At 38.9% G+C, this 24,930-nt stretch overlaps 1 protein-coding gene across 2 annotated transcripts in view; it reads right to left on the reverse strand.

Moving 5' to 3' along the window:
• The window catches only part of galnt9 (polypeptide N-acetylgalactosaminyltransferase 9), a 230,961-nt gene that overhangs the window by 209 nt on the left and 205,822 nt on the right, over window positions 1–24,930 (reverse strand). For both annotated transcript variants that reach the window (XM_062051655.1, XM_062051656.1), the window contains 3 exons: window positions 20,339–20,434; window positions 5,743–5,910; window positions 1–4,273 (listed from right to left, as the gene is read on the reverse strand). The exon at window positions 1–4,273 is cut by the window's left edge and continues 209 nt beyond it. In XM_062051655.1, coding sequence (XP_061907639.1) covers window positions 4,127–4,273; window positions 5,743–5,910; window positions 20,339–20,434 — 411 coding nt within the window. In that variant the 3' untranslated portion in view covers window positions 1–4,126. The remainder of the gene's footprint in view (window positions 4,274–5,742; window positions 5,911–20,338; window positions 20,435–24,930) is intronic.

Consider the following 24,930-nt stretch of genomic DNA (forward strand, 5'->3'; position numbering starts at 1 on the left):
GAGGACAAATTTCACCACATCTAAGTGTGTGTGTGACAATCATTGGTACTTTAATCTTAATCTTAATATATATATATATTTTATTATACATATAAATAAAATAAATACTTGAATTTCAGTGTTCTGGAGGCTATCCAGTAGATGGCAGTATTGTCCTGTTTAAGAGTGTCACAACATTGCTGTTTACGGCAGACAAACTGCTTTACGGTAGACTAAACGTGACTGCTGTTGTTGTGTGTTGTTACCGCGCTGGGAGGACGTTAATGAAACTGCCTAACAATAAACCCACATAAGAAACCAAGAACTCGCCCTCCATCATTCTGACGTCATTGGGCAGGCAAGCTGTTTATATTGTGGGAAAGCGGACGTGAAAACAGGCTGTCTCCACTCAGGTCCGCATTGAGCTGGAGGGGGTGTGGCCTCCAGCTCCGGCTGTATACCGGGAGTTTGTCGGGAGAGAATTTCTGCCAGGAGGTTATCGGGAGAGGCGCTGAATACCGGGAGTCTCCCGCTAAAAACGGGAGGGTTGGCAAGTATGCTCAATGGTTGTGAACGATATGCAAAATTCCAAAAGAAGTGCAGTTCCCCTTTAAGATCAGGATGCAAAGAGCAATAAAATGAACCCAACTTTAACGACGGCGGTTTTATCACAGCAATGATAATGCTAATGATATTTTTTAAAACACATTCAACCACACAGCCTTGTATGATTAAGCACCAAACATTTCTAACCCACAAAATTTCCGTTTTTAAAACAAGTGACTTATTTCCCCCCTCCCCTCATCATAAAAAATATGTTATTATCCTGTTGGATCGAATCCGTCACTCTTTACAGTAAATGACTATTTCTTCATTGTTTCATACTTGTTCCATATTTTAACTTTGTACATGCGTTTGGGATAAACATTCCCTGGTCAGATGAAATAAATGACGAAAAAGGCACACGATTGCTCCTCCCCAGTGTGAGCAATGCTGTTCAAACAGAACCAGCTGAACCTCCCGATGAGACAATAAAGAGCTCCTATGAAGCCTATTCTCAGGGCATTGAAATGAGTTTCTGTTCCGATTGTCTTAGAAGACGGTTCTGCCTCTAAGCAGATGGTCCAAATGGGATCACCTCGTCCTCGCAGAGCAGATGACCAGATCCTAAGAAGCCTATTCTCAGGGCATTGAAATGAGTTTCTGTTCCGATTGTCTTAGAAGACGGTTCTGCCTCTAAGCAGATGGTCCTAATGGGATCACCTCGTCCTCGCAGAGCAGATGACCAGATCCTAAGTATGTATCACCAGCACCAGACTCCAGCCGTCCTATCCAAGTCTGTAGTCGTGATCTGACAAACCTAGGAATGATGTTCAAAACCGGTTCTCCCGATTGTTCGATAAGAAAAGAACCGATTCCATGGATTCAAATCCCTTTTTGAGAAACGGTTCCCATTATCGAAGCCACTATAGTAAAGAAAAAGATTAGGTTCTTTATTCGAATCCCATGTCACACAGGAAATGACGTAGCTCAGTCATTCGGCGGCAGATTCAGGAGCAGTGGACCGGGAGAAAAACGCTCCAAGGCATGACTTCACTTTACTAAGAAATACGACGAGGAAACGGCTATCTGCGATTATTGCCAGGCTTGGCTTTCCTGTAAGGGGAGCAGTACAAGAAACATGTTGAAACATGTTCAGGCCGTACATAACCTGAAGGTTCGAAAAAGGTGTCGTGGAGAAGCAGCGACAGAGATGACGAAGCACGCCCCTCTTCCTCTGCTTCAACCTGCAGTCCCAGTGATAGTGCCGGTGAGTAACTCACGTTAACTGTTGCCGGTTCATTTCCATATCTGCTCACTTGTAGCCTTTAGGCTAAAATAATGTTACCTCTTATGTCAACCAGGACTGCAGTAATGTTAGAGAGACTAACGTTACCTAGGCATAGTCAGTGGCTAACGGTAACGTTAACGTTAGCCTTTTAGTATGTGTCTGATAACGTTAACGGTATCTTGCAGCCTACACCGCTCCAGAGTTTGCAGGTCTGTCTAATAAACTAGTGCTTGCAAGATGTGAATGAAGATAATGTTAACGTTATCCTATTTCAGATGATGACATTCACGACAGCCAGAGTGACAAGAGCTGTGTTTGCTCTGTTTATTTGATTTGATTGATTTTTTCCCCCCATATACAACTACTGTACCTATCTGGATTCGATAAAAGAATCGATAAGGAATCGGTTCGATAAGAGGATTCGATACTGGGATCGAAATCGATAATTTCTTAAAGGCCTACTGAAATGATTTTTTTTTATTTAAACGGGGATAGCAGATCCATTCTATGTGTCATACTTGATCATTTCGCGATATTGCCATATTTTTGCTGAAAGGATTTAGTATAGAACAACGACGATAAAGTTCGCACGTTTTGGTCTCTGATAAAAAAAAAGCCTTGCCTGTACCGGAAGTAGCGTGACGACACCGGAGGAAGGGCTGCTCACATTTCCCTATTGTTTACACCAGCAGCGAGAGAGATTCGGACCGAGAAAGCGACGATTACCCCATTAATTTGAGCCAGGATGAAAGATTCGTGGATGAGGAACGTGAGAGTGAAGGACTAGAGTGCAGTGCAGGACGTATCTTTTTTCGCTCTGACCGTAACTTAGGTACAAGCTGGCTCATTGGATTCCACACTCTCTCCTTTTTCTGTTGTGGATCACGGATTTGTATTTTAAACCACCTCGGATACTATATCCTCTTGAAAATGAGTGTCGAGAACGCGAAATGGACATTCACAGTGACTTTTTTCTCCACGACAATACATCGGTGAAGCACTTTAGCTACTGAGCTAACGTGATAGCATCGGGCTTTACTGCATATAGAAACAAAACAAATAAGTCCCTGACTGGAAGGATAGACAGAAGATCAACAATACTACCAAACTCTGGACATGTAACTACACGGATAATGCTTTCCAGCTTGGCGAAGCTTAGCAATGCTGTTGCTAACGACGCCATTGAAGCTAACTTAGCAACGGAACCTCGACAGAGCTATGCTAAAAACATTAGCTCTGCACCTACGCCAGCTCTCACCTGCTCATCACGACTCGTGCTCACCTGCGTTCCAGCGATCGACGGTACGACAAAGGACTTCACCCGATCACCGATGCGGTCGGCGGCCCGGAGACGGAGGAAGTCAAGGTGAGGTCGTTCGGCTAGCGCGTCTGCTATCCTCAAAGTCCTCCTGGTTGTGTTGCTGTAGTCCGCCGCTAATACACCGATCCCACTTACAACTTTCTTCTTTGCAGTCTCTATTGTTCATTAAACAAATTGCAAAAGATTCACCAACACAGATGTCCAGAATACTGTGGAATTTTGAGATGAAAACAGAGCTTTTTGTATCGGATTCAATGGGCTCCGAATACTTCCGCTTCAACCGTTGACGTCACGCGCAAACGTCATCATACCTAGACGTTTTCAACCGGAAGTTTCCCGGGAAATTTAAAATTGCACTTTATAAGTTAACCCGGCCGTATTGGCATGTGTTGCAATGTTACGATTTCATCATTGATATATAAACTATCAGACTGCGTGGTCGCTAGTAGTGGCTTTCAGTAGGCCTTTAACAAACATCATCCCTAGACAAACCTGCTCGGACAATCCCAACAGTCCAATTGCAACGGCTTCAATGCCCTGAGAATGCAATGACAATATTCACAGGCATCGTTAAAGCCTATTATGTATCATACAGTACCAGAGTAGTACAACATGGCAGATGAATTCAAAAAATAATCATTTGGATGTGTTGCATTACAATTTACAACTACGTTATGCAATTTTCTCATTAAAATAACCACACAGAATGGAACACACGCGGTCATTTACCAACAACAGGTAGCTTTACAATAGAAATGAAATCATTTTCAATTTCACTTATGCATCTTTGTACATTTATTTCTACATATAGAGCTCCAGTTCCAAATGTGGGCCTCCTCAACGGTTTAGTCAGAGATCCGCACGAGTGGATCGTGTTCATGTTCTCAAAGCTTCAATGTCGGAATGCTCTGTGGCCGCCGAGGCAAAGTCCGGTAGTGCAGTGATGTCACACACCTGCTCCGCGCGACCCGACCTTTGGATTTCTTCCTCCGGATTTAGTGTCTGGGATGTTTAATCCAGTTTCTTATGATCCACTTCTGAGCTGAGCATCTCTGCATCACCAAGCGAAGACCAAAGTTGGCATCTTTGGACATTTCCACTTCCAAGCATCGACCTGTGTCCCGACTGATGATCGGACCGTTCTGTGGTTCAAGAAACAACAATTAAAAACATATACTTAGACTTTAGTCTTGGGTATGACGTTAAACTACATCCAGGCATGAGATGGGAGGTTGTGTGTGGGGTTAGTGAGTCCCAACTAACGTCTATAAAATGCACACAAAGAACCGTTTGCACCTTCTCTTGTGACTGGCGGGCGGTCAGCGCCATAAAGCTGAGCGGGTGCCTGGGTAATTGGGGCGCGGACAACCAACAGGACAGACTAAGTTCAACAGCCCAGTAAGGCAATTAGTCTAGGACAGGGGTCAGCAACCTTTTTGAAAGCAAGAGCTACTTCTTGGGTACTGATTAATGCGAAGGGCTACCAGTTTGATACACACTTAAATAAATTGCCAGAAATAGCCAATTTGCTCAATTTACCTTTAACTCTGTTATTATTAATAATTAATGATATTTACACTTAATTGAACGGTTTAAAAGAAGAGAAAACCCCCCAAAAAATGACAATTCAATTTTGAAACATAGTTTATCTTCAATTTCGACTCTTTAAAATTCTAAATTCAACCGAAAAAAAGAAGAGAAAAATTTAAAAAAAGAATTGATGGAACATCATTGGTAATTTTTCCTGATTAAGATTAATTTTAGAATTTTGATGACATGTTTTAAATAGGTTAAAATCCAATCCACACTTTGTTAGAATATATAACAAATTGGACCAAGCTATATTTCTAACAAAGACAAATCATTATTACTTCTATATTTTCCAGAACAAAAATTTTAAAAGAAATTCAAAATACTTTGAAATAACATTTAAATTTGATTCTACAGATTTTCTAGATTTGCCAGAATACTTTTTTTGAATTTTAATCATAATAAGTTTGAAGAAATATTTCACAAATATTCTTCGTCAAAAAAAAAGAAGCTAAAATGAAGAATTAAATTAAAATGTATTTATTATTCTTTACAATAAAAACAATTTTTTTTACTTGAACATTGATTTAAATTGTCAGGAAAGAAGAGGAAGGAATTCAAAAGGTAAAAAGGTACAGTATATGTGTTTAAAAATCCTAAAATCATTTTTAAGGTTGTATTTTTTCTCTAAAATTGTCTTTCTGAAAGTTATAAGAAGCAAAGTAAAAAAATTAATGAATTTTTTTAAACAAAAGAAGACCAAGTCTTTAAAATATTTTCTTGGATTTTCAAATTCTATTTGAGTTTTGTCTCTCTTAGAATTAAAAATGTCGAGCAAAGCGAGACCAGCTTGCTAGTAAATAAATACAACTTAAAAAATAGAGGCAGCTCACTGGTAAGTGCTGCTATTTGAGCTATTTTTAGAACAGGCCAGCGGGCTACTCATCTGGTCCTTACGGGCGACCTGGTGCCCGCGGGCACTGCGTTGGTGACCCCTGATTTAAGGGTTCGAGTCCTGGTTCCTGCAGGTAATACAAATGTAAAATCTTACACCGCACATGGTAAACATCTTTTATTTTACCTGTGTGAAGTCCCAAAGCCTCTGAGAAACCCTGGAAACGGCATCACATTTTTTCAAGCTGGGAACGCGCCCTCTGCCATCATCAACAAGGCATTTCGTGTCAGGCAGGAAGGTGGTCGATCCCAGGGGTCCGAGCTGGAGAAGCCCGTCAGTTGAGTATCGGGCAAGCTGGAACGGAAAGATAAGAATTGTGTTTCATTACATACGTTCCAGTCATTTTTCTCTTACACCAGTCACAGCAGGGAAAAAGCAAATTTTGGTCAGAAACATGACACGGAAACAGCAAGAGAAATGGAAAAGGAGTGACCGAGATTTGTATAAAGTCCAAATATCAATCACTTGTTCATTTGTTTATTGTCTGTTGGTGATCATAACATATGATTATATCATGCAGTCAATAGTGAAGAAGAAACCTAAATCATTCACTTGGTTGACCGTTTCAGGGCTAGTAAATGAAGCACGAGATGCATGTCGACAACTAATGGCTACCAATGGACTCCAAGTACAAACCCCGTTTCCATATGAGTTGGGGAATTGTGTTAGATGTAAATATAATCGGAATACAATGATTTGCAAATCATTTTCAAGCCATATTCAGTTGAATATGCTACAAAGACAACATATTTCATGTTCAAACTGATAATAATCAAATAATAATCATTAACTTTAGAATTTGATGGCAGCAACACGTGACAAAGAAGTTGGGAAAGGTGGCAATAAATACTGATAAAGTTGAGGAATGCTCATCAAACACTTATTTGGAACATCCCACAGGTGAACAGGCTAATTGGGAACAGGTGGGCGCCATGATTGGGTATAAAAGTAGATTCCATGAAATGCTCAGTCATTCACAAACAAGGATGGGGCGAGGGTCACCACTTTGTCAACAAATGCCTGAGCAAATTGTTGAACAGTTTAAGAACAACCTTTCTCAAGCAGCTATTGCAAGGAATTTAGGGATTTCACCATCTACGCTCCGTAATATCATCAAAGGGTTCAGAGAATCTGGAGAAATCACTGCACGTAAGCAGCTAAGCCTGTGACCTTCCATCCCTCAGGCTGTACTGCATCAACAAGCCACATCAGTGTGTAAAGGATATCACCACATGGGCTCAGGAACACTTCAGAAACCCACTGTCAGTAACTACAGTTGGTCGCTACATCTGTAAGTGCAAGTTAAAACTCTCCTATGCAAGGCGAAAACCGTTTATCAACAACACCCAGAAACGCCGTCGGCTTCGCTGGGCCTGAGCTCATCTAAGATGGACTGATACAAAGTGGAAAAGTGTTCTGTGGTCTGACGAGTCCACATTTCAAATTGTTTTTGGAAACTGTGGACGTCGTGTCCTCTGGAACAAAGAGGAAAAGAACCATCCGGATTGATATAGGCACAAAGTGTAAAAGCCAGCATGTGTGATGGTATGGGGGTGTATTAGTGCCCAAGACATGGGTAACTTACACATCTGTGAAGGCACCATTAATGCTGAAAGGTACATACAGCTTTTGGAGCAACATATGTTACAACAAATGGACGCCCCTGCTTATTTCAGCAAGACAATGCCAAGCCACGTGTTACATCAACGTGGCTTCATAGTAAAAGACTGCGGGTACTAGACTGGCCTGCCTGTAGTCCAGACCTGTCTCCCATTGAAAATGTATGAAGCCTAAAATAGCAGAAGGGAGACCCCCGGACTGTTGAACAACTTAAGCTGTAAATCAAGCAAGAATGGGAAATAATTCCACCTGAGAAGCTTCAAAAATGTGTCTCCTCACTTCCCAAACCTTTACTGAGTGTTGTTAAAAGGAAAGGCCATGTAACACAGTGGTGAACATGCCCTTTCCCAACTACTTTGGCACGTGTCGCAGCCATGAAATTCCAAGTTAATGATTATTTGCGAAAAAAAAGTTTATGATTTTGAACATGAAATATGTTGTCTTTGTAGCATATTCAACTGAATATGGCTTGAAAAGGATTTGCAAATCATTGTATTCCGTTTATATTTACATCTAACACAATTTCCCAACTCATATGGAAACGGGGTTTGTATTGCTCTATTGCATCTATCTCTTTCAATTTCTATTCTGTCTATTTGTATGTGTGTTTGACTTTCCCTTCTACTGTTACCAAACAGCATTATTTTAGTTTTACTGAGATTTAAGGATAGTCAAACCATCTTTTTAATTTGTTTATTTCTTTTGTTATTATTTGTATTAGTTGTCTCTTGTTGACTAGTCGATATTATAATAGTTAATAATAAAACAAGACGTGTTGGTCCTCACCCGCGTGGCACTACAGATAAGAGAAACTAGCGTGGTGCAACAATGTGCAATACTGTCAACACTGTCAACAATACTGTTTGTTTGATGCACAACGTTGGATGAATGAGAGCTTCATTGTCATGTAGGTTCCACTTGTGACATGCATGACCGCTCCGTCTTCAATCCATCCCATGAAAGGCCCAGTGATGTGATGTCTCCATTACACAACCATACAGTAGAGATTGCGTTTATTATGATATGCCAACAATATGGAGATGCCAGCTCTCGCTTTCATCTGGCAAAACACGGGCAGTCCCTACAAGTGGTGTAATGGAGCTGGAATATTAAAAGGGAAACTGTGCTTTTTTTATTTTTATTTTTGCCCATCATTCACAATCATTATGAGAGACAAGAACACGGGTCTTTTTTTTGGAGGGCCTGTTTAAAGATGATAAAAAACACTTTCAAGATGAGGGTGACGGGAGCCACTGTTGGAGCCTTCAAAGCTCTTTAAACTATTTCAAAAACCTCCAAAGTTTTATATACACGCTGCAAGTTTATACATATAATTTAGTAACAGACACGATCATAACAACGTGTTCAATATTTACCGTATTTTGACCATTTTAATCAATAGCCATGACTTGCCATGAATTTACCATGAATTGATTAACATGGATCCCAACTTAAACAAGTTGAAAAACTTATTCGGGTGTTACCATTTAGTGGTCAATTATTAAATTTATTATCAATTACTATTAAAATTATTAAAATTCTTAAATTATTCTTAAATTCTTATATTAAAATTCTTAAAATTAATATAAATTATTTTTCATTATTAAAACGTATTCGGGTGTTACCATTTGTGGTAAATTATTAAAATTATTATCAATTATTATTACAATTATAAACATTCTTAAATTATTCTTAAATTAAAATTATTAAAATTATTATCAATTATTTTTAATTATTAAAACTTATACGGGTGTTACTATTTAGTGGTCAACTATTTAAATTGTTATCAACTATTATTAAAATGATTAAAATTCTTAAATTATTCTTAAATTCTTAAATTAAAATTATTACAATTATTATCAATTATTTTTATTTATTAAAACTTATTCGGGGGTTACCATTTAGTGGTCAATTATTAAAATTATTATCAATTATTATTAAAATGATAAAAATTCTTAAATTATTCTTAAATTAAAATGATTAAAATTATTATTTTTAATTATTAAAACGTATTCTGGTGTTACTATTTAGTGGTCAACTATTTAAATCATTATCAACTATTATTAAAATGATTAAAATTCTTAAAATATTCTTAAATTCTTAAATTAAATTATTACAATTATTATCAATTATTTTTAATTATTAAAACGTATTCGGGGTTTACCATTTAGTGGTCAATTATTAACATTATTATCAATTATTATTAAAATTATAAAAATTCTTAAATTATTCTTATATTAAAATTATTACAATTATTATCAATTATTTTTAATTATTAAAACGTATTCGGGTGTTACCATTTAGTGGTCAATTATTAAAATTATTAGCAATTATTATTAAAATTATTACAATTCTTAAATTATTCTTAAATTCTTAAATTAAAATTTTAAAACTAATATCAATTATTTTTAATTATTAAAACGTATTCGGGTGTTAACATTTAGTGGTCAATTATTAAAATTATTAGCAATTATTATTAAAATTATTAAAATTATTAAATTATTCTTAAATTCTTAAATTAAAATTTTAAAACTATTATCAATTATTTTTAATTATTAAAACTTATTCGGGTGTTACCATTTAGTGGTCAATTATTAAAATTATTATCAATTATTATTAAAATGATAAACATTCTTAAATTAAAATTATTACAATTATCAAAATTATTAAAATAATTATCAATTATTTTTAATTATTAAAACTTATTCGGGTGTTACCATTTAGTGGTCAATTATTAAAATTATTATCAATTATTATTAAAATTATTAAAATTATTAAATTGTTCTTAAATTCTTAAATTAAAATTATTGAAATTGTTATCAATTATTTTTAATTATTAAAACTTATTCGGGTGTTACCATTTAGTGGTCAATTGTACGGTATATGTACTGTACTGTGCAATCTACTTCAATCAATCAGCAGGATCATGCTAATCTGGCGCATTTATTCAGTTTCCATAGCGGCACAAGTCCGACTTCAGGCATCTACTGTGGGTTCCTACTTCCGCAAACAAACACGGAGGTGTGTTCTAATTATGGCACACTTGGTAATAGGCAAGGGGGACGGTGTGGCGCTGTTGGGAGAGTGGCCGTGCCAGCAACCTGAGGGTTCCCGGTTTGATCCCCACCTTCTACCAACCTCGTCACATCCGTTGTGTCCTTGAGCAAGACACTTCACCCTTGTTCCTGATGGGTGGTGGTTAGGGCCTTGCATGGCAGCTCCCGCCATCAGTGTGTGAATGTGTGTGTGAATGGGTGAATGTGGAAATAGTGTCAAAGCGCTTTGAGTACCGTGAAGGTAGAACACCCCCCCCCCCCCCAACCCCCAAATAATCACATTTTTACAAAAAAGTGCCAACAATGTCAGTTTCAAATGACCATAATATGAAATTAAATAAACATATAACCTGTCATCAGGGCCGGCCCGTGGCATAGGCCGTATAGGCAAATGCTAAGGGCGCCGTCCATCAGGGGGCGCCACACCAGTGCCACAAATGTTGGAGAAAAAAAAAAAAAGGTGGTACTATTATTTCTAAATACAAAAAATTATCCCACGTTAATTAAAATGCAAAGTAAAGCCTATTTAATAGAAATATTATTTGTTACAACCTTACGCCCCCCCCCCGCACGGTGTGCCCCCTTCCTTCCCGTATCATGACTCTTTTTGGACGTCACCACATCAAAAAATCAACACAAGATGTCAAAACGGCCAAAACTGTCAGGTGCCCGGGGAAGAAAAAAGAGAAAAGAGGAGGAGAAACGAGAAAAAGACAGAGGTAGCAGGTAGGTAACGTTAGCCTACATGAAATTATTTGTCTGTTACAGAATGTGATAGTAACCTGGCTTTTTAGCATTAAGCTAATGTTACATGATTCGGCAATTGCTAATCAATAAATAGCTAGTTCTGTTTTAATGCCGGGTTAATATTGTGGAGGGGGCTAAATTGTTATGGAAAATAATAATGTAACAACGTTAGGTAATTACAGTACTCCCTGGTGTACAGTAATTTGTAAGTCATTCTAGTTAATGTAATATTAAAAAGCACAAATAGAGAACTCTGTAGGAACCTCTTTTTTTGTAATATAGTTGTTAAAGTCATACTGGTTTGATATCTTGTTTTGTGCAGTGCCTTATTTATATTGTATTTTTGATTTATTTTATGCAACTTGTTGACACGTTTTATTTTGTGTTTATGTATGTAAAAAATATTGTATTTCATATATTCATTTTTTTTTTTTGTATTCATTTATTTATCCATATTTTTTAAATCTTGTTAACTATTCTGATTGTTAATTTGCTTTCTTTAAGTAAAAAAAAAGGTCAAAGACAAAGCTATTCGGTTTCTTGTGAGTATATACACTTCACTGCCGATGTGGGGGGGGCGCCACCTAAAATCTTGCCTAGGGCGCCAGATTGGTTAGGGCCGGGCCTGCCTGTCATTCACTTAAATATGACTATAAATATGTCAAGTTTCCCTTTACTGAGTGAAGTGATTTGCCTATTAATACACCGGTATGTGTAATCTTACTTTTTCTACTTACATGCGAATGTGTTGTGGCTAATTATGCAAATGACCAAATCTGCAAACCAACCATCTGGCTCTCAGCGTCTGCCCAGAAAAAAATAAGTCCCTTGGACAAATTGAGGACCCCTTGAACTAGGACAACAGTAAAGTACAACTTTTCTCCTCAGTTTATTAGATGTGGTTATGAGCTATTCAGGAGGATACATATGAGTTAATAATGTTGAAATATCATCATTATTATTTAGGACACACACTGCTGTGAACTTGTGTCAGCTCAAGTGTTGAGTTGGTAGCAGCGGCGTCACTACACCTAATTTAATACTCTACTGGGGTAAAACATATTCAGCAATTATTTATCATAAAAAACCATAATTAGTTCTTTAAAATATTCAATTATATCAGACTATGTTGTCTCGATTTTTGATGAACCATCTGAAATGTACTGCGCTAATGCATACTTGTGCACTTTACTCTAGACTTCTGAACCATTACTGATAAAAGCAAAAATGGAAGAGGATCTTTTTGAAATATTCTTTTCAGTAAACATCTGACAATTGAACATTTACACAAGTAAAAACACATAAAATAAGGCACCCCTACATCTCTGGGTTCTTTTATTTCCATCTCTACCTCACATCTTACAGCACTCTGTTGTTCCACTTTGGAAATATATTTTAAACAATCTAATTGGGGCAACAAAACCCGATTATTTTTAGCCATCTTTCTGGTGACAAATACACAAAAATGCTCCCAGTCTGTGGAACGCTCTCCCTGACCACCTGAGGGTACCACAGACTGTGGATGCTTTTAAAAAAGGCTTAAAAGCCCTTCTTTTTAAAAAAGACTTTTTTTTTTTTTTTAGATATATGCATACTAGTTATAGCTATTTGGCTGTTCTAGTTTTTATTTTTATTTATTTCTTTATCTTTTTTTAATTTTTTTTGTATTTTTAATTTTTTTTAATTTTATTTTTTAATACACAGTAGCACTTTACGAATGTTTACTCAATATAAAGTGCTTTGTACAAATAAAATATATTATTATTGTTATTATGATAAGTTGTACTATTTTTTCTGGCAACAAAACCAGATTATTTTAGTCAAAGAAAAACCGATTAACAAGACAAGTCTACTGTGCTAGTTTTCTGTGAAATAAAGTTAAAGTTAAAAGTTAAAGTACCAATGATTGTCACACACACACTAGGTGTGGTGAAATTTGTCCTCTGCATTTGACCCATCACCCTTGATCACCCCCTGGGAGGTGAGGGGAGCAGTGAGCAGCAGCAGTGACCGCGCCCCGGGATAATTTTTGGTGATTCAACCCCAATTCCAACCCTTGATGCTGAGTGCCAAGTAGGGAGGTAATGGCTCCCATTTTTATAGTCTTTGGTATGACTTAGCCGGGGTTTGAACTCATCGATCTCAGGGCGGGCGCTCTAACCACTAGGCCACTAAGTAGGTGAACTTGAATGTTTTACAAATTTGGCTCACAACTTGATGATAGGTGTGGGGGGGCGTGGCCTGCGGACCTGCAGCGAAGCGGGGTGTGCCAGGACCGGTTTCGAGATTAGCGACAGGTGCGTAGATGGCACACCTGGGCTGGTTTATCTAATCACCGGTCACTCTGTTAAAGAGCAGCAGCCGGGAAGGAGAGGGGTTGCTGATGGTGGAGAGAAAACCCGATCATGAACGAGAGTGAGGGCGAGACGGACAGAAATGACTGAAAACGAACACAAAAAACATTTGTTGCAAAATAAATCATTGTTCAGAAAGATGAACGAGGCGGTCATGTCCGTAATTGGTGGTCTGAAGAACCCGGAAGAGCAAGTCTTCCACAATAGGGAAAAACATTGTTCTTCCTGAAGATAGACCATTTGAGAACCACTGCACCATGCATAGGCTTTTTCTATCAATTCACACTAGCTTACTCGTGGACCCCGACTTAAACAAGTTGAAAAACATATTGGGGTGTTACCATTTAGTGGTCAATTGTACGGAATATGTACTGTACTGTGCAATCTACTAATGAAAGTTTCAATCATTCAATCAATCAATTAATCAAAGTCAAAATCATCATTGATGCAGAGGTCCTGAGCTGAGTCAGTGGTTGGTTGGTAGTAAAGTCAAAGTCCTTACAACAGATGGTTTGCTTATTTATGATATCCTTATGGAATATTAAGTTGTTAGTGACAGGATTTTGACTCATAAACACATTAAATATATGATGTAAATTACAACTCGCTTCATAAATATCATTAATGCTGCTTTACAACCCAGCCTGGAAGTCTTTCATACCCTAATGCGTTGAAATTGGAATAATAAAATAATGAATGTAAGACAATTAACCTGTGACCCTGCAACAATATGAAAAGCTCCATTGCCTCTCTGGGATCATGAAAGGGTTGAAACTGTTTTTTTCTGGAGGTCAACCGAGTCTGTTTTTTAATTAGCTCATTAATAGTACAACACTAATGTTGTGTTGGTACTACATCATCTTGGTACTACCAAATTGCATGTTTCTGGTACCTAACTCCACCAAGACGTCAAGAATATGTTCATGGCACAGATTGTAAAATTTTAGATCTGAGAGATTGACCACGGACTATTGCGTGGACCTGCACATGTCCGGTGTGTATGTGGGGAAAAAATGCTGAACAAAATAAGTCAGTGGGCGGTCCAAAGAAAAACATTTCTTAGTGGTAATGGCTTTGTGAAGAATGGGATGGTCTTTTCAGAATCATGTTTCATCACACCAGTGCTTCACGTTTGACAAAAGTGAGTCCATTTTCCAAGATTCAGCTTTCAGCTAAGACAAAAAAGCTATTCACCAAAAGCATAATAGAGATTTAAGACATAAATCATGATACGCGACCAAATGAAGTTTGTCCCAGCATGGTCAATTGTAACCTAATGATACTAAAACAAAGTACAGTATTATGACGACAAATGGATTTTCTTTTTTAATGCATTCTAAATAATAAATCAATTCGATCTAAAGTCCACTTACAATGAGGCCTACATGAGCGGTTCAATTCTGCCTATAAAGCCCCTAAAAAACATCCAAACACCTCCACATACTTACCTGACGTAAGTATATGTAATGCAGTAACGGGCACATTTATAATAACATTTTATATTTACGTATTTTAATCATTTTAAGCATACACGGTGCATTAATATTAAAGGCCTACTGAAAGCCACTACTAGCGACCACGCAGTCTGATAGTTTATATATCAATGATGACATCTTAACATTGCAACACATGCCAATACGGCCGGGTTAACTTATAAAGTGACATTGTAAACTTCCGCTTGAAAACGTCGCGGTATGATGACGTATGCGCGTGACGTCACGAGGGCAAGGGAAGTGTTTGGACCCAATTCAAATACCTCTGTTTTCTTCGACAAAATTCCACAGTATTCTGGACATCTGTGTTGGTGAATCTTTTGCAATTTGTTTAATGGACAATGGAGACGGCAAATAAGAAAGTTGTAGGTGGAATCGGTGGAGCGGCGGACTACAGCAACACCAACACCAGGAGGTTGTGTTGTGTTTTGAGCAGGATAGCAGACGCGCTACCGTGAGTACGCCCGCCGCCGCATCTAAGTTAGCTTTTTTTTTTTTTAGCTTCGCCAAGCTGAATATTATTAATCGTGTATTTACATGTTCATGGTTTACTAGTATTTTTGATCTTCTGTCTATCCATCCTGTCAGGGTTTTTTTAAATTTAGTTTCTATCTGCATTTGAGACTGATGCTATCACGTTGGCTACGTTGCTAGGTTAGCTTCTATTTTTTTAGCTTCGCAAAGCTGAATATTATTAATCGTGTGTTTACATGTTCATGGTTTAATAGTATTTTTGATCTTCTGTCTATCCATCCAGTCAGGGTTTTTTTAAATTTAGTTTCTATCTGCATTTGAGACTGATGCTATCACGTTGGCTACGTTGCAAGGTTAGCTTCTATTTTTTTAGCTTCGCAAAGCTAAATATTATTAATCGTGTATTTACATGTTCAGTCACTGTGAATGTCCATTTCGCGTTCTTGACTCTCATTTTCAAGAGGATATAGTATCTGAGGTGGTTTAAAATACAAATCTGTGATCCACAATAGAAATAGGAGAGAGTGTGGAATCCAATGAGCCAGCTTCAACCTAAGTTACGGTCAGAGCGAAAAAGGATACGTCCATCACTGCCTCTCAAATCCTTCACTCTAACGTTCCTCATCTACGAATCTTTTCATCAAGTTAATGGGGTAATCGTCACTTTCTCGGTCCGAATCTCTCTCGCTCCATTGTAAACAACGGGGAATTGTGAGGAATACTAGCTCCTGTGACATCACGCTACTTCCGCTACAGGCAAGGCTTTTTTTTTTATCAGCGAGCAAAAGTTGCGAACTTTATCGTCGATTTTCTCTACTAAATCCTTTCAGCAAAAATATGGCAATATCGCGAAAAGAGGGGGGGGGGGGGACAAGTGCTTTTCGTGTCGTTTCCAGTTCCGAAATGGCTGTCGAAATGTACCAACATGTCAAATTATATTTGTCAGCCAGCTATTTTCCAGGTGAGAGGCATGGTTTATGACTTGCACTAAATTTACAGGGAGCAGGGAAGCGAGGAAGCAGCAGACCACTTTGGTGGATGTAAACATAGGGACAAACGGAAGTGATTACGTCGTTGCTATAAATAGTTTATCTGTGTTAACGCTAATGATTACAATATCACTAATTCTCGGTTAATATTTAAGTCACGATATGTAGATTGAGTACTAGTCATGATCTGTGGTCTGGATTATGTTTTTGTTATTTTTTGTTAGTTTTGGACTCTTAGTTGCTGTTTGCGCTCCCTTCTTTGTTTAGTTACCATGGCGACTTATTAGTTTCACCTGCCTCTGGTGTTCGGGACACGCACTTGCTCTAATCAAGAAGACCATTATTTAAGCCTGTCAGTCGTCCTGGCGTCATTGCTTAGTTCATGCTGCTCGTTCCATGTCTGATTCCACAGTTATGCTAGTTGCTCCACGCCATAGTTTGGTTAGTTGTTTTCATGTCTATAGTTTCATGTCCTAAGTTTTTTTGCCTTAGCTTCCGTGTGCGATAGGCACGCTTGCATTCGTGTTGTTTTCTGTTTTTTTGCACTTCATTGAGTGTTAGTTGAATAATTAAATATGTTCCTACCTTCACGCCTTGTCCGGAATAGTCCGATTGCTTCCCGGGAGAACAAACCTCGCAGTAAGCTGCAACCCCCCCATTATGACAGTACTGTTGGCGCTTTTTGAATGGTTATTTATCGGATTTTATGGGCGGAATAGTGGAGCTACCAATGGCTCCAAGTAAGCATTTATTTACGAGTTAGAATGCATTTAAAAAAAGCACATTCATCATCTTGTCTTTCATAATAATTGTGAACAATAGGCAAAAATTCCCCAAAAAGTGCAGTTCCCCTTTTAGATACAAGTATACCGACATACAAGCTTAGCCGTGGAATGCAACGTGCTCGTAGTTTGAGGTATCACCCTATTCTTCTATATGTTTTGTCATGATCCGTGGTCCGGATCATGTTTTTGTTATGTTCTGTTAGATTTAGACTCCATAAATTCCTGTTTTTGTGCACCCTTGTTTGTTTTAGTTACCATGGCGACTTATTAGTTTCACCTGCCTCTGGTGTTCGGGACACGCACCTGCTCTAATCAAGAGACCATTATTTAAGCCTGTCTTTGCCAGTCAGTCGTCCTGGCGTCATTGCTGGTTTCATGCCATACCATAGTTCATGCTGCTCGTTTTCATGTCCGATTCCAAGTTTATGCTAGTTGTTCGATTCATGCCGTGTCCACGTAAGTGTTAGTTGTTTCATGCCACAGTAAGTCTTGTTTGTTCCATGCCATAGTCCATGTTAAGTGTTTAGCGTCTATGTTTCCGGCGTTAAGTTTTTGTTTGTTTGTTAGCTTCTCGTGTGAATGGCACACTTTTCTTTTGTTTGATTCATTGAGAAAATAAATATGTTCCTACCTGCAAGTCTTGTCCGGAATAATCTGTTTGCATCCCGGGAGAACAAACCTCGCAGTAAGCTGTGACCCCCCCGTTATGACATGTTTAATTTTCCTGGAACTTGGTATATTATTAAAAGTCACATTACCGGATACCCTGTACACTAAAAGAGAGAAAAGCCATTTTTTTTTAAATATTCCTATTTCCTGCACAATGCTACCGCATAGCAACATTATTACACGGAAGCATGTGTAGTACAATAATCATCTTGAATCAAAGTGTATTCTTGCTTAGTTTATTGAATACGTTTTTGAGAAATGATTAGCATTGTTTTGTAAGTTAATCATAGAAATATATTCCCTTTGGAATGCAACATGTTTATGGAGCGTAGCAGTGATGAGGTTTGCAGAAGTATCGAGCGTTACACCGCTACCAATATTGCTTGACTGACACAAGCTTCCTTCAGTCATGCCTCTTTAATTGTCTCATCTGAAAATCTCCATGCCTGTAGGTACTCGTAATGGGTTTTGCTTTCCTGAATAGTAGCTTCCATTATCGGCGTGTGAATGTGGGTAAGAATCAATCCAAGTCTCCAGCACTGGACAAAAGCACTGTAAACACTCGCCATTTTAAACTCATTCAGCACAATTCAATACTCCATGTTGAGTGCCATTTGGGGTGCTCCAATTTATAGCTGGAAATAATGTGCTTACTGAATGAAAACAGGCCAGAGACAGCAATATTTATGTAAACTTGTCAAAAAAGTTATGGACATTTGGATTTGCAATAAACATTTTAGTTCAGTTTATATACCGTATTTTCCGGACTATAAGGCACACTTAAAATCTTCCCCCCACCCCCTCAAAACAGGACAGTGCGCCTAATGTAAGGAATACGTTTGGTTTAGCTTACTCACCTCAAAGCTATTTTATTTGGTACACGGTGTAATGATAAGTGTGACCAGTAGATGGCAGTCAAACATAAGAGATAAGTGTAGACTGCAATATGATTGCAATATGAGTCAAGTAAACAACACCAATATGTTATATGTTCCATTGAAAATATCGAACATTACACATGGCACTCAAAAATCTATCAAAATGTTTTAGTACGACTTTGGTAAGCTACGAAGATGCACCGCTTGAAGGATTGTCGGCACATTAAACATAGGAGTATTATTATGGTGTGTGTATAAGGTAAGACATATTATCTGGCGTTTTGTTTCGCAATATTATGCAAAAGCAACATTTCTTACCTTCTTGTACCTGCTGATCTGCATTTGGGATCTGCAGAAGTCCTGAAAAATTGCGCGCATCCGCCTTTGTAGTCCGTGGCGACACCGTAGTCGATAAGCTTCTTCTTTTTCTCTATCTTCTTGTTATGTGACATTCATCCTCTACTGTTGCCATTTTTAATATAAAGTAGTGTAAAGTTCTTACTTATATCTGTCAGTAAACTCGCCATGAAAGCACTAAAACATACCGGTGTAGTGAGTTTACATTATTCACCCAAGGAACTTTATTTATTAGAGAGTTCCGGTCGGATGGTTTTTCACGGGACACATTTCCGGTGTTGTTGTTGTTCCCGGATGAGGAGATGCTGCTCTGTTATTGATTGAAGTAAAGTCTGAATGTCATTAAAACAGTTAGCGCCATCTTTTGACACTTCTTCCACTCCCGTCCTTGCACGCTACACCGCTACAACAAAGATGATGGGGAGAAGACGTCGTCGAAGGTGAGCCACGTAAATAAGACCGCCCACAAAACGGTGCATCCGGAAGAGACTGTCAGAAAGTGACTGGGAGATGATGTGTAAAACATCATCTATGCAACATTTTGACCAAAGAACCACCATTACATGTTATGTAGACTACAAGGAAGTCTTTTACATTTAGAAAAAAAAAAAAATATTATGACTCCTTTAATGCGCCCTATAAGCCGGTGCGCCTTATATATGAAAAAATATCAAAAATAGACCCTTCATCGACAGTGCGCCTTACAATCCGGTGCACCCTGTGGTCCGGAAAATACGGTACATGAATCTTAAACACGTTAATGCCAGTTCTCTGTAATGGGAAAGGGACATTGCACTAAATGTTAGTAAAATATTAATCATTTTACCGACTGCTTCTGTAGTAAACAAGCAACAGCAACATTTTAGTTACATAAATCACATTATGAATAAAAAAATGTGTAATTGAAAAAAAGATAGGACTTAAATGGGTGCTCAGAGGAAATTTAGATCCAAGTGTTCTATCTACCAATATGTTTGCCTTGGTCTAAGTCCATCAATATAACAGGAATTTATCTGAAAATTTTTTACTGATCCTGGGGGCCCATGTGGTGTCATTCCCAAGCCTGATTTGGCCCCCGGGGGGCCAGTTGAATAGCCCTGGTCTAGTGTGAGTGCGCCCTCAATTGTGAGCCTGAGACCCCTCCGAGGTTTCTCATTGCCATCCCATTGGGTCGAGTTTCTTCTTGCCCTGATGTGGGATCTGAGCCCAGGATGTCGCTCTGGCTTGTGCAGCCCTTTGAGACACTCGTGATTTAGGGCTACATAAATCAACTTTGATTGACTTTGATTGACTGACTGACCTGGGAGGACATGCCGTGGCATGGATAGAGGATAGCTTTATCGTCATCCTCAGAGCCCTGGTCCAGACAGTAGCCACTCGCTTTGTTGTTCCTCACCTGAAAGACAACATAACACATATGGGTATATTCATTTGAAAGATTTAATCGCTGCCTAATCCCAAACGTTGAAATAATTAATTTTGTTTGTCTGATAGAAATGGACTGCGGTTTAAATAACAGTTAAAGCTGCTGTCAAGGTGTACCATGAATTGATTAACGTGGACCCCGACTTAAACAAGTTGAAAAACTTATTCGGGTGTTACCATTTAGTGGTCAATTGTACGGAATATGTACTGTACTGTGCAATCTACTAATAAAAGTTTCAATCAATCAATCAATCAAAAGTATGTGCTACGCATTCAAATGCATATTGGTGGTGCACTTTCATAACTCCTGTTTACTTGGTTGGTTGCATTAGTCGTACAGCTAAAAAATGAAACAAATTAATTGCCTTCAATAATCCATCCATCCATCCATCCATCCATCCATCTTCTTCCGCTTCTCCACGGTCGGGTCGCGGGGGCCCAGGCTTCCATCTCCCCAGCCACTTTGTCTAGCTCCTCCCGGGGGATCCCGAGGCGTTTCCAGGCCAGCCGGGAGACATAGTCTTCCCAACGTGTCCTGGGTCTTCCCCGTGGCCTCCTACCGGTCGGACGTGCCCGAAACACATCCCTAGGGAGGCATTCTGACCAGATGCCCGAACCACCTCATCTGGCTCCTCTCCATGTGGAGGAGCAGTGGCTTTACTTTGAGTTCCTCCCGGATGACAGAGCTTCTCACCCTATCTCCAAGGACGATACAAATACAAAAGTATTGTATTGGGGACTAGGCAAGGGTTATCTTGTGACCCAAAGTTGGATCTGAGGCTAGGTATTTCAACAGTTCAACAGGTCAGAAGTGCCAAGCTCCTTGGAGTGATGCTGGACTGCACTCTATCCTGGTCAAATCATATCAATAATATAGTTAGAAAGATGGGAAGGGTGGTTGGTATTTCCAGGAAATGTGCTGCATTTGTTGATCGACCTCTTCTTAGTCAGATTGTTAAGAGTTTAGTCTTGTGTCATCTGGACTGTTGTTCTGCAGTCTGAGCGTCTGCTGCGAGTGGTGAGATCAGTAAGTTCCAGATTGTCCACTATAGGCTGGTTCTGGGTTATTCACTAAGAACCAATGTTAACCAAATGCATGCTTCTCTTGCCTGGCTAACAGTGCAGAACAGGTTGTCAGCTAATACTCTAATATTGTTAGAATCAGTAACCAGTAGTAAAACTCCTGCTTTTCTCATGGCCCAAATAGTTTACAGTAGTCACCACATGATCCTTGACAGAATCGGGTCAGGGTCCAGTGGCATGGAGTCCAAGACGACTGGGGACCCTTTTCTGCTGAAGCCTTTTCCGCCATCGCAGCCATTGTGGTAGTTCTTAAATCTACCGTGTTCCGCCTGCTCCGCCGTTGAGGTCTTCACCGTATCCCTAGCTAGGGGGCAGTCAGGTACTAGGCATTTGCCAAGGGCCACCTGGGGTTAACCTCCTAGTGCTCCAAGACCCCATAGAGGAGCCTCCACTGCCGGATGCACTTAACGTCATGCCCAGGACTAATAATCATAATACCAGGCGTCTAGTGAGGGTCATTTTGTACTCCCTCGTCCCAGAAAGAATGCATTGAGGAAATCTTTTATTCATAGATCTGTATCGCTCTGGAATAACCTGCCTCAAAATCTCACCGGCATTGAAAGTAAACAGGTTTTTAAAAGGAAAGTCATATTTAATCTGAGTCTGTAAATTAGTTTGCTTGTTGATGATTTTTGTTTGGTTTTGTATTGTGTAGTTATATTTATATGGTAATTAATATTCTGTGACTGTAAATGGTTTGCTTGTTGATGCTTTTATTTGTTTCAGTATTGTGTAGTTATAATTATATGCTTTTACTTATAATTGTATTGAGTTCGTGGAGCCCAGGAAGACTAGTGGGTTGTTGTGGCAACCAGCTGAAGGGGATCCTTAACAAAAATCTAATCAAAAATCAAAATCAAGGGAGAGCCCCGCTACCCGGCGGCATACTTGCCAACCTTGAGACCTACTTTCCATAGTTTTGAAGCAATGCATGATGGAAATCCGGATGTTGTGTGTCAGTGTATTAACGTGCCGGTTGATAAATAGCTCCATGCCTGCCTATATGGGTTATAGATAAACCTACGGATAACGGAGACATTTATAATAGTCTCCTTTTCAGGTGAGAGAGGACGCTAAAGGCAGTGCCTTCAAAGCACGCCCCCAATATTGTTGTCAGGGGGAAATCAGGAGAAATTCGGGAGAATGGTTGTCCCGGGAGACTTTCGGGAGGGGCACTGAAATTCGGGAGTCTCCCGGGAAAATCGGGAGGGTTGGCAAGTATGCCCGGCGGAGGGAACTCATTTGGGCCGCTTGTACCGGTGATCTTGTCCTTTCGGTCATGAGGATGGGAATGTAGATTGACCGGTAAATTGAGAGCTTTGCCTTCCTGCTCAGCTCCTTCTTCACCACAACGGATCAATACAGCGTCCGCATTACTGAAGACGCCGCACCGATCCGCCTGTCGATCTCACCATCCACTCTTCCCTCACTCGTGAACAAGACTCCCAGGTACTTGAACTCCTCCACTTGGGGCAGGGTCTCCTCCCCAACCCGGAAATGGCACTCCAACCATATAGGTGCGTTCAATTAATACTATATATTTATTTTTCTATGCATATCTTGCTACGGAATCCATTGTGCCTCTTTTGTTGTTTCCAAAACACTAAGTCATTGTCCCTCCGGCCATGATGGGATATTATTATGCAGTGTCCAGCCTCTCTCTCTGCCCATTTGCCAGACTCCCAGATGGTGCATCGCGCTTGAGCTTCTTTGTTCCGTGTGATCTGAATGCATATGGCTTCATTTCCAGGTTGTGACATATCTATCATGTGCAGTAGTCAGGGCGGTTCTGGCCCGTTGGGTTTGGCCGGCATGGCGCTGACAGATGACGAGACACAATTCCACTGCAGCAGCTTTGTGGCAACACCAAGGCAACTGTTAGTCCGGTTGTTTACAAACATGAAATACATGCGCTACGGGAGTCCGATCGCTGAAAGAGTTGACAGCGGACATGAAGGGACACTGCGTTGATGAATTGACTGTTTAAATCCGGGCTCCCTGGAGCATTTTTAAAAACAAATGGAAAAAGATGCGGGGACAAATAATTGTTTTGTTTTAGTACGTGTTTTGTTTGAGGACAAACATGACACAAACCTGTTAGAACTACCACTGTTTAATATGTTTGTGTGTATGCTTCACTGATGACACTAGTTGGTGAACATCGTTTTGTCCTACTCATTTTGGCGGTTCTTGAACTCACCATAGTGTGAACTGTGACGCAACAGTTTGTTTACATGTAAAATCTCCCACTCCTTTGTCTAATTTTGTCCACCAAAAGTTTTATACTGTGCGTGCATGCACAAAATGTAGCTTTGTTAATGTCATTGACTTGTTGGAGTGCTAATCAGGCATATTTGGTCAGAGCTTGACTGCTAGCTAATCAACGCTAACATGCTATTTAGGCTAGCTGTATGCACATATTGCATCATTTTGCCTCATTTGTAGCTATATTTGAGCTCATTTAATATCCTTTACTTGTATCCTCTTTGTATATCCTTTATATTTGCATGTCTCATGACACATTATCTGTATGTAATATTGGCTGCATTTCAGATGGATGTTGTTCCAGACCACAGCAAACATTACCTAGCTTGCCAATGATTGTAATACATCGATTAGAACAAGACACACATCTATACCTTTGGCCATTAAAAGCCAGTCATTTCCAGGAGTTATCTCACCTTCTGAGTAGCCTCTGATTTACTAATGGTTTAACATTTTCTAAAAATGTCTAAAATAAATATACAATTTCAACATTTCTGTCAACGAAGGTTTGCTTCAGCCTGCGACACATAGTCATTTTGATAGTAGGCTAATATAGACACTTACATCATGTGTTGCCTTCATTATAACACTTATATAAGACTTTTAAACTCATTTTGATAGTAGGCTATTATAGCTAATATAGACATTTACATCATGTGTTGCCTTCATTATAACACTTATATAAGACTTTTAAAGTCATTTTGATAGTAGGCTAATATAGCTAATATAGACACTTACATCATGTGTTGCCTTCATTATAACACTTATATAAGACTTTTAAAGTCATTTTGATAGTAGGCTATTATAGCTAATATAGACACTTACATCATGTGTTGCCTTCATTATAAGACTTATACAATACTTTTAAAGTAATTTTGATAGTAGGCTATTATAGCTAATATAGACACTTAGGTCATGTGTTGCCTTCATTATAACACTTATACAATACTTTTAAAGTCATTTTGATAGTAGGCTATTATAGCTAATATAGACACTTACATCATGTGTTGCCTTCATTATAAGACTTATACAAGACTTTTAAAGTCATTTTGATAGTAGGCTAATATAGCTAATATAGACACTTACATCATGTGTTGCCTTCATTATAACACTTATACA

Source organism: Entelurus aequoreus, linkage group LG06, assembly GCF_033978785.1.
Source record: "Entelurus aequoreus isolate RoL-2023_Sb linkage group LG06, RoL_Eaeq_v1.1, whole genome shotgun sequence".
Taxonomy (NCBI): Eukaryota; Metazoa; Chordata; class Actinopteri; order Syngnathiformes; family Syngnathidae; genus Entelurus; species Entelurus aequoreus.